This window comes from Botryllus schlosseri, chromosome 11 (assembly GCF_051294905.1).
Source record: "Botryllus schlosseri isolate E-star chromosome 11, Bs_hap1, whole genome shotgun sequence".
In the NCBI taxonomy this organism is placed as follows: Eukaryota; Metazoa; Chordata; class Ascidiacea; order Stolidobranchia; family Styelidae; genus Botryllus; species Botryllus schlosseri.
The window spans coordinates 22,643,457-22,655,162 of NC_137246.1; the positions used below are offsets into that span (position 1 = coordinate 22,643,457).

The 11,706-nt window shown below is 39.7% G+C and overlaps 1 protein-coding gene across 1 annotated transcript; it reads right to left on the reverse strand.

The window, feature by feature from the left end:
• Nucleotides 1-2,441: 2,441 nt before the first annotated feature.
• On the reverse strand, nt 2,442-6,999 carry LOC145450514 (syntaxin-5-like). The gene is made up of 9 exons (XM_080329036.1): nt 6,840-6,999; nt 6,575-6,780; nt 5,911-5,984; nt 5,792-5,847; nt 5,546-5,730; nt 4,607-4,751; nt 4,435-4,541; nt 2,930-3,051; nt 2,442-2,873 (listed from the first exon to the last, which is right to left on the reverse strand). The coding sequence occupies exons 1-9, from the start codon at nt 6,883-6,885 to the stop codon at nt 2,714-2,716; spliced, it is 1,101 nt and encodes a 366-aa protein (XP_080185162.1). The 5' UTR covers nt 6,886-6,999; the 3' UTR covers nt 2,442-2,713.
• Between the last annotated feature and the right edge of the window lie 4,707 nt (nt 7,000-11,706).

Genomic DNA, 11,706 nt, shown 5'->3' on the forward strand with positions numbered 1-11,706 from the left:
AGGTGACTTGTGAATTGCATGACTTAGCAAGTGAGGGACAGTCAGGGCCGTTATGTACCAGAGTAGTGTCAGAATCGGCGGTTCTCAATTTTCATCCGATGTAATGAATCGGACGGGAAGCTAGGCTGTCTGCACCATCCAGAGCGATGTGAATGCACGAGTCAACACTATATATTATTTACGCCAGCGGATGATATCAGTCGTGTTTGTGTGACCTGTTGGACGAACTAACATTGAAGAATCAGGATACTCGGGCCTCTACAACAATTCCGCTACCTACGATTATATCGAAAAGCGACAAGTACTGTCCATCGATCGAACTTTCACCTCGGCTTATTGTTGATAATGCGCGATCAAATTTGATCTTTATGTCTACCTTTCTTTGTATGCGTCCGTCATCAGGCGTTTCCCCTTCGTTGTTGTAAAGATGTCTTAACGGCGACGGAAGAGCCCAGAGAACACCCGACTCGTAACGTGCTGCTGCGAGACGCGAACAGCAGTCTCTCATGCCGATTAGCCAACTCCCGGCCGACTGGTTCACTGTCCTAACCCAGTGCTCTTCAACCTTTTTTGGAATGGTGCACCCTCTACTTCTACAGTTGTAGCTCTGGCTCATGCACCATATTAGTGTTCCCGTCGACGCAGTTCATCAATTCTATCTGACTGTCAAATATCGGTGTATACCACCCGTAAAGAGGAGCAAGTTTCGCATATATTGATATAAGGGTCTGATTTTGTCAGTAGAATTTCATTGCAATTCGTATTCGTCAAAAAAAATCAGCAAGACACATCCGCAGAATAGACATTAACATCAAAAAAGAACTCGGGCACTAGACCGAGGTGGATTCCAGATTAAGAGAACGCAACTGATCGTCCGGCATCCTCCTATCTGTTCTGTTCATTGCATCGCATTATGTCATCTCATTGTACATTGTGTGTGTCTGGATCAGATGAAAATATAATCGGACGATTATTGATCGTACTAGCATGGTCCTAGGTCAACCGCCCCACTTTGCCCCAATTCCAAACACGAAAATAGCGACACATTATTCTCCTGTCGTGCGCATCATATTGCACAAAGAAATGGCCAGATCTACCAACAACATCCGTCATCAAGTCATACTAATTTGAAGAAAATCCTCAAAGCTACGTGTAGAGGCGGTTTTCAAAATATGTCAATATGATTACGGAACGCATACCGGTACCTCTATTGTCTATATAAATATATGCACAAAATATAGCATCTCAAAACAGCCACTCGTCAATAACACGAAAACGTGAGCATTCTCGCTTGCACGGCTTGAAACAGGTTCCACGTACCAACTCAACCCCAACAGCGCGTGTTGGCCAAGTGAATACACAAATTCGTGGAACCAACATCGTGATGTATCATGGCGCAAGTCGTAATTTCTCCTATCGCTAATATCGGAAATGGCAGCACCGCTGCTACATCAACACAACAGGCATTGGATTGACTTGCAAGAGGTGCCCAGTTTTAGTTGAAACATATTTCAAAATATGTTAGAATAACGGCGCAAAATCGCTGGATACTCTCTCATGACGGAATTCTGATGATTTGGTACGGTAGGAAGTCTTTTTAGTTTACTAGTACTAAAAAAACAGATCTTGAAGTCAGGTTCAAGAAAATTGCAAGAGAATTGACAATTCCGGCAAGATCCCGACCGGACACCATCAAGGCCCCCAAAAGCATGCTATACCATGGGTGAAGGAATGTACAGTACAAGCAAGGGAGCCGGGTATACATTGCCTAGCAAGTAGTAATATGCAGGGCTGGGCAAAACAGAGTACGTGGGTGATACCAATCCGAGTCTAACTTTCCATTACTAGTCATCGCATATGGAAAACTTGATGTGTACCTCTCATGCGTCCACTAATAAAATCCTGTCATTTCAACTTGATCACATATAACGCGACCACCGTAAATATGACGTAACACTAGGCTTACCATATTTCGGAAATGAAAAAAGAGGACACTTTTTCAAAAATTTCAGTCAAGCATAACTGGAGAAGAATTCTCAAAAACAGGTAAATTTCACCCGCGTCATGATCGGTTGACTAAAAAAAAAAAAAAAAAAAAAAAAAAAAAAGGTCATCACTTCCACTCAGAGCTCAAAAACACGTTTTTCACCCCACATTACTAGGTAGATGACTAATAAAAAAAAAAAAAAAAAAAAAAAAGGTCTTCTTTTCGCTCAGAGCTGAAATCACCACTTTTCCCTCCGAAATACCCGCCGGAGCTTCGCTTCTGCGCTAATTTGCGGCATATCACTCGCAATTTCCTCTAAATCTGACCTAAATTTTCAAAAAAGAGGACAAAATCTCAAAAAAGAGGACAAAAGGGCGTCCTCCGAGGACACTTTCAAAAAAGTCAAAAAAGAGGACAAATCCTCTTAAAAGAGGACGTATGGTAAGCCTACGTAACACATCGTGTCAACACTGCGCAATTGCGCATTGACCAATACTACGAGTAAATGACATGTAAACTTCTCCGCAGGTTTTGGATAGAGCAGTCTGAAGTAATCATCGGAAAAATAATTCTTAGTCTGAAAAAGCGCATAAATTCAGTACTCGAAAAATTGACTCACACTGCTCGACTCGAATCACTAAAATCAATACTAGACTCGGATTTGAGTTCTCGAACCGTTATGCCCAGCCCTAGCCAAAAGCAGATCATTCCATTTGAGACCAAACTCTAAGCGAAAAATACCACAAAAACAATAAAGAAGACAATAAGAACTAAAAATATCTTCGCCATCAACCATCGATTGGAGGTAACGCTTTGAAAGTATTTTAATATCTCTCCGTGTGCGGCTTCTACGTTCAACTCGCTCTCTTCGACGTTTGTGTCAATCCTGGAAATTGAAAAAAAACTCGAGAACATAGCTTTTTTCCTTTATTAGCAGCATACCTCGTTATCTGTTCTTCCTGTTCTTTAACCATGGTCGCCAGCTGTTGAAATATAGTCCCGAGTTCGACGATCGTGGATTCGATGGTCTCCATGGTGCTGGCTCTCTCTTGTATGTACGCGTCCTGCATAACCATTTACCACACTCAAATATCAACTTCTGCCGCACACAAGTGTTCGAATTACGAGCCGAATCAAACCGGAAGGGTCGCTTTATACAAATCTACAGCACTGGCAGGGCAGCACCGACCCAAGCTGACTGATCAAATAATATTGGAAGGATCTTTTGAATTAGGTTCATTTGTGATATCACATAATCAGAGAGGGTAAGTTTCTGCAATTTGTCAAAAGTAACATGAAGGTGAGATTGAACGAAAGACATCAGTGAAGCAGTACAGTGTTTTAGTGTACACAGGAAGACAGTTAACATAGAAACATAGGGGAGAAACAAAATTTTATGACAATGATATGATGAGAGGGATTCATAGCAATACAGAGAACATGTAACGTCACAGCAATGTTTGGGGTCGAAGACGCTATTTGTCGCAACTGGCCAAGTCTCTGCAGATGGCTGTACACAATGATACATACATGAATCAGTGTTGGGATCAAGTCACTACCTTCGAATCTCGAGTCATTGCAGATTTTGACTCAAGTCAAGTCGTGAGTCAAGTCACAATTCAAGTCAAATTAATTTTTTTGAAGGGCGAGTGATGATTCAAACTCATAACATTTTGCCAGCTGTGTGAAAGACAGATTAATTAGCCATTTATCTTTAATAAAATAACGAGTATAAAGTTGAATATACATGCAAAAAGGAGTTGTATCGCACACGCACACATAGAACTGCTAATAAAATACACGAGTGACTGTATAGTGTATAGTTATATGCTGCAGTCTGTTATTATCAGCCAAAATAGAGGATAGAATACGAAGCCTCGAGAAGTTTGAACAAATTGATATGGTACAATACAATACCCATCTACACATCCGTAACAATATAAACGGATAAACCATATTCATTCGATTTAAACCATACAAGAGGGTTGATAAAGGTGAGCACTGCGCAATATAAGCAGTGATCCGCCTACGAAAAGGAGATACATTGCTATAAATCTACTACAACTGTGTCTACGTACGCTATGATCATTTCGTTTCCGGCCAATTTATTTGTGATGTAACAATGGAGGACCAGTGAAACGTACAATCAGTGAATGACTGGTTGCTCTCACCGGCGTATCGCGGATAATTCCAACAATTAATTGATACCATTTACTTATTAATGACTTGAATTTGACTCGTAAATTTTGCTCCGAGTCACGAGTCAATCCACATTTCTGAAGCGCCGAGTCAAGTCAAGTCAAGTCATTTTTCCAAAGTGACTCGAGTCAAGTCATTTTTCCAAAGTGAGTCGAGTCAAGTCAAGTCATACGATAAAGTTGACTCGAGTCATCCCAACACTGATATGAATATTATGATATTCGTAGATAGAGCCCAAACTCTCATACCTGCTGGTCGACCAGCTGCATCGTGTCTTGCGAACCCATTCCGTCCATAGATATCACAACTTCCCCGGATGCGTTCCTTTGTTCATCCATCAACAAAACTGAACCTCCTGACCACAATAAAATTTCGTCTAAAACTATCTTTTATCGAACATCCGTGAAGCATAGGACTCACGGTTTCCTTGCGTGGCGGACGGAGGCATAGACGATGACAGATTGGAAGAGCTGAATTGGTCCTTCCGTAATTTTTGTTGTTTCATATTTTCTCTTCGCACCTCTAATACTGATTTGAAGTTGTCGGACATCGACGCAAGCTTCGACTGCAATATGTAGCAAAGAAAATTTGCTTTCAACAAATTCATGAAGTTGATGACATTGATAAACTGACATTTCATCATAGGTAGTCAGTAAAAAACTTCTACTTTTTCTTTTACTTCTTTTACTCGTGAATGTTTCGCTATATGTGTAACAAGTAGAATACAAAAAAGACATCATTAAATAATGTTTCCACAATTTTCTTTCGAGTTGCATTTCTTGGTAGTAATGCCATCCCGTGACATTGTGCGTAATTTCGATATATGAAGGATCAACGGTCAGTAAAACTTGTTTTGCTATTTTACCGGCCCGTAACCTTTAAAAGGTTGACAACCACTATCTCAGATTACTCCTACTTTATAATTTTATGTTCTTCAGGAAAAACTACTTCTACTGGACTACCAACAATGACTACTTCATACATGGTAATGCGTATCATCAGATTTCCAATATAGAGATATATTTACAAAAATCAAAATACGAGCATTATCAGGAAATTTGAAATGTCAATGATTAAGTTTTCAGTTAGAACACGGCCTGGAAAATATACGGGAGCAAGTAAAGACATGACTACCGTATCTTAGTAGACATCCTGATAAGTGTAATAAAAAATGCTTATAAAATCCAAGTATTAAGCCGAAATGAATGTGATACCGTAATACTACACATTATATGCAAAACCTGCAAGCCTACAGAATTATCGTCTCAATCAAGTTGTAGGTGTGTGATACTTTCACTCAAGCTGACAAGCACTAGCCATACAGAGTACTATAAAACAGATTAACCATAGATCACATACCCTTAAAGTCCGTACGATTGACGATGAATGTTTCTGGACATCTTTCTGACCGCCAGAGCGCGCAGATACGATCTGTTCCAATTGTCCTATTTGTTTCTTCAGCGACGTAATGTCTTGCTTAATGATATAAGTCAACTCTTGAATTTCGACAGGCCTGTCGTCAAACAGCGACCTCTTTTTACAGACTGAAATGACGAACGGGTGAGCATTTGACATTAAAAATGGATGCGCAACAATTTTCCTCACGGAGAGTCAATTTCTCGAGCTTTTCATAGGTTTTACTGAGATCACGTCCGATGCGTCTAAAAATAAGAATCAAGATAAACACTCGCACCATAAAAACAGGTCGCAAATATTTTTCTTACTTGGCATAGTTTGAAAAATCTGTTCTATTTTTCAGCGCGCTACTTTTTGATCTTTGCTGAACACCTCCATTACTCTGAACAAAAAATTATGTCATGTTACGGTGACTAAACGACTTCAACTTTGCTGCGATTTACGGTATATTACATTTTACTACACGCCGAGGCACTTGTACAAGCAGGTTTGAACCCAAGGCCCTACCCGACGTAGAAGCAGTCCTAATATGATGCTTTTTTGTTGTTGCTGTTCCTTAGTAGCATTGGACAACTGTAATTCTAGTTGTATCATTGGACGAAGAGCAAAATACCGAAAATCTGATTCTTTTTGAAATGTTTCTAGGCTCCAATTCAATTCAAATTTGTGGTTCTCCAGACAATGCTAAATGAGAAGTGTACATTGTGAAATGAGTGTGCCAAGCTTGGTGTACAGACATTTGTTATTCTCATGCTTACGATAATGATCTCTGATTTGATATGAAATATGATGAACTGAACTTGTACTTATTTGTTATTTCCAATATCAAATTTTACTCAATTTCCAAGTTTTCGAGAATTCAGCAATAAATTCAATCTAATCTTGAAAATCTGTAGCTGTAATTGTGATTCTAAACTAATATGAGAAAACTGAACATATATAATTGGTAAATTGTCACACTCTGCTACTTACTTGACGCGATTTCAAGGAACGGACAACGGATTGGAATTCAACAGTCCTGTCGCGGCATGCCGCAGACATGCTGTTCATCGCAGAAAGTTTCCTTTCCAAGGGATCCTCGTTCTCGAAATCCTCGTTTACAGAGTCGTTGATCTGTTCGTTGTGATGAATTACTTTATTGGATGAAAAGGAAGGTATCGAAGCTAGAGACCATCCACCTGCGACATAAGCACTCACGAAAATCACGAATTTTTTAGCACGTAAACTTGTCCCATACCTGGAGAATTATTATCATTAGATCCGAATCTTCTTCTAGTAACCATTGAGTATCATATATTCCAAAATTCTTGTATATCTCGAAGAAGAAACTACCGTCTTCGTTTGTCGATGATGCTCGCTCCAGTGAACACAAAACCTCTTGCCGACGTAGATCTGAAATATTGATGTTGACATTCCGGTAATCCAACAATAAAATTGGTTTATTTATCGAAATACGCCCCCATATATTGTATTAAATAATATTGTCATACTTAAAACGATTTATGTTTCTTCATATCTATTATATTTCAACATCTATCCCCAGCGACCCAATCGTTGCGAAAATAAACTGACAAGAGCTCTAACAGCAAGTTCTGATGACGCAGCCTTGTTTACATCATCTTCATTGGTGCATTCCTGCCAAAATGGAGATTGCACTTTGGAATCGCTAAGCAATCGACCAAGTTTGTATTATATCAATCATTATAATCATGAATAAATCATTCAAATGTGATCCAGAAAAGGGATTATTAAATCGCCCGTCGCGAAGTGATGTGAACCGACTGCAGTCAATATGCCTAATTCGCTTGTCAACCTATTTCCAGCTCGGAAATGCGAAATACCTTGGGGTTGAACTAGACTCGAACATGTCCTGGATGAGTCACATTCAGTCGCAAGAAAAAAATTATCACATAACTGCGGTCTGCTCAACAGCCTTAGAGACCGCATGCTAGTCTGGGTGATCTGATTTTAATCGAAGTTACAATATGGCATCATATGTTGGGGGGCTGTGAGTATAAACTCTACTGAAGCCACCGCAAAAACTACAACATCAGGTCCTCCGTATCATAGTTAGGGACACAAAGGAACCAGAATGTGTGTCCAACAATTCACTGCTCAAAAGATTCAGTGCCCTAAACATAAAAGATATGCGGAAACTAGAAAGTGCCAAGTTTATGTGTCAGTTCCACTACGCGGCCACTGCCTAACAAACTTCAATGACTTCTTTAACTCGGTATCAAAAGTGCATCAAGTACGACACACGCGCGTCCACGTCGTCCAACTATCATATGGTGGACAAAAAAGATCATCGCTTTATCAAATATGCCGGACCTGATTTGTGGAACCATCACAGGTGGTCAAAGTAGTCAAGAAAGCTACTCAAGTAGAAGTAGAAGTACTTCTTCCATAAACAACCTAAAAATACTTGAAGTAGAAGTAGAATTGACTGACTTTAAATCTACTCAAGTAAGTAAGTAGTTATGAAAACGATCCTAATTCGTTCACATGGATTGTCAAAAGGTGCAAATTGAGCTACCCGAAAGGTGCCGAGCTCGATTCATATAGTGATGCTTACCAGGAGGTATTCAATTTTCGACAGCATAAGCATTCGTCCACATCGTGGGATGAAAATGTTAGCATTGATATGGAAATGCGATACTAATCCTGTTTTCTCGAACAGCACGTTTTAGAAAATATCATGGCATGGCGCCCTCCCCCATATTATAAAGCCCGTAGTTTAGTCGAAGAGCAACACGAAGAAAGCGTATAGGATACGGTGTAAACACTTTGCGCGATTAGTAAACGTTAATAAAGAATATGGTGGACTGTAAAAATGCCATATTGTGTAGCTTTATTTCTGGAAATTGAAGGCATAACTACATTTGCTTGAATACTTCAACATGTATGTTATCCAGACAAAAGAACTGATATTAATTAGAACACAACGTAGCCTATATGACACGGGGAATTTAAATTGAAATATATATACACTTCTAAAAACGGAAAATGAATTTAATGTCTTTAGTCCAGAAAGTTTCAAATTCAAAGGTGGTATGCTAAAACAGCTCTAAAACTAGAAAAAAGTGTCAGAGTCCACTTTCCAGATTAGGGCACGCCATGGACATGCTACATTACGATATGATAAGTAAATGCTAGATTGCGAAACATCAATTTCAAACGTTGTGATGAGCCATATATAGTGTGGGGAAATATTTCACATATGGGCAAAGGGCGACAAGGTGGTGTGAACGGAACCACGCCAACCATTTACCTGAATTATATTCACCGATACTTTCGTGAAATCATACTGGTTATACCGTATCCACTGCGCGCGAAGCGCGTCGAAAATTCTGGGCTTTACTCATCTTTTATGAAAAATAAATGTTGATACTCCGTGAAAACAGCCCCGAAATTCCTCAAGCTATCTTCCTGATTGGAGGATTGAACTACTTCTACTTGACAAACTGAAAATAGCGAAAAGTAAGTAAGTAGATCACAAAATATTACGAAGTAGAAGTAGCGAAAATAAGATCTGCTTGAGTAAGTACCAGAAGTAGAGGAAAACTACTTGAGTACTTCGAAAAATTAGAAGTACTTCGTTACTAACCACCTCTGGTGATCATAGTGTCCTATATGGTGTGGACACAAGCAAATCTCACGTCTCAGTGAAATTGGTGTACGTCACACTTTCCATTTGGCTGAAGGCAATTTGACGGTAATTTTTGACCGGCTCGCCTAGCAGCAAATTTGATATAACGGGTATCAATAGAAAGCTGCCGCTGTAGGCTAGTGATTACGAAAATATAAATTTTACTTCGCTCGTGGCCCTGGAACCCCCACAATCAGCCTCGAATTTTTGATTGTTATGGAGAGTGGCATAGTGACGCAAAAATGCTGTCTGGCGAAACGAGATCGTAGCTCGTGAGTAAATATGTTGCTGCGCTGCATTGAGCTGCACAGGGGCGTGGAGCTGCGATATTCTGAAAAAATTTTCGCACTTGGCACGATTTACCCCAAATTCATGTAGTTATTGCTCTGCGTATAGTCCGGAAATCATATTATAGAATTCTCTCATCAAAAGTCATAACCTTTCATGCCATCAAACTATCCACTGGGATTACTAGCATTCTGGTTGCATTTTGTGATATGACGATAAGGGGGGGCGCGAAATTTTTCAGTATCATAAAGGGAAGTGTGTCTAAAAAAAGTTTGAGAACCACTGGCTTAGGGCTTCCCCAAAAGATGGTCTTCCAGCTAGTAACGCATCTCGCTAGCCCGAAGATCGATCCATTAACAGCTGAAAAGCGTTTCCAGGTATCGTGCACAGCTCAAAGTTCAAAATAAAATGAAATTGATGATAATGATTGTTTATCGTATTTGTATTCCTTTAATAAAATATTACTTCTTTTGTGGTCACTATATGTCTATCGCCTATGTTGGGTAGCACTGACGTAGAGTTTGAAAACGTAATTGCCTATTTTAATCGATTTTGAGTTCATGCGGCCCGCGGCCGCTGAAATTTGAAAAGTGGCCCGCGACCCGTTTTGAGTTGGCGACTCCTCGTTTGATCCCAGAACAGCAATTTTGTGTTAAACTAGGGACGGATAAAAATCGTTGAAATATTCATAAATCTTACAAAATTCTCGTTGGAGTATAAACCTACAAGCCTTTGTTTCGAGTTGCATACGTCGGTCGTGTTATCAACTGCAAGAATAAGTTTAGAAAAATTGCTCATTGCGCATGACTCGAACCAAGTCATATGACTCAAGACTCAGACAACCAGGACCGACATTTCATTGTAATTTCGAAGAATAGTAAAGTAACCACCCTATTGGGATTTCGTCTATCGGTAACTGGTACTTGAAACTGCTAAAAGTGGGGGAAATTAGTATATTATAAATACGAACCATTCGATTATCACCAAACAGAGTAATAAAAAGTGAGTTTGACAATACTTTAACTGAAACTGAGCAGTCAACACAATGACTTGGACTCGGACTCGAGTCATAATACCATGACTCGGACTCGACCCGACTCGACCGTCAATGCGGAACCGTTATATGCAGTTTACATGGAATATATATTAGTTGCGCAAATATATAATTGAAATATATCTATGGTCGCACTGCTGTGTCACTTTCGACCTAATAGATCCCTAGATATAGGAGAGACCCGGCCCGCGGTTTAATAATAATAAACCAGATTCCAACGTCCTTATTTCCAATTAAATATTTTGTATTCCTCACAACGCATGTGCAGGGGTAAACCCAGACTACGACTAAATTGAATATTATAGATAGAATATGCCAACTTATATCGTCGTTAACGCCACTGTTTGAGCGGTTCTTAACTGTATTCAACCGGACAATTATCGTATTTTTTCCAATTTAATTGTTCGCGAATAAAGGGGTTGCGACTTGCAACTTTAAAAACCCTATGATCCGTGTATTATCTATATATGCCTTCAAGGTATTCAACTGAAAAGCACCGAAACCATCGTATTCGAACTGCAGGTGAAATATTTTCATGAGTTGTATAACTCCAACATATTAGTGTATATATCTTCGTGGTAGGCTGCTCTTCATCCCGCGTCATTGCGTCTTAAACCACGCCTTATACTTCAGTGCTGCCCTTTTCTCGACGCAATCTAGCATTCTTGCAGAGAAGAAAGTTTAGATCGTTGTCAGCCGATATTATGAAGAAACTGCTGTGTCTTCACAAACCACAGAGACTTATACGGTAAGTAGGTGTAGGCCTATGACTGTACGGTAGGGTTCCCATACATCCGGAATTTACCGGACAATAGGGATGGTGTGAACGTGAGGTTGACGTTCGCGTTCTGTGTGTGAACCTCGGAAATTTAGAGGTTCACGTTCACAAACGAACCTTGGTAGGTTCTGCACTGTGAACCTTTTTCATATATTACAATTTTCACGTCATCATTACATCTTTGGTTGAATTATTTTGCATTTTAACTGCGGGCCACTCTATGCATGGCGCTGACAGCATAATAAATCAACACTAAACGAGCATGCACCTTGACAATCTCAAATTTTTTACCTGCTTTGTCACAAAAGTTTGCTCGAAATATCCAGCTTTCTGTG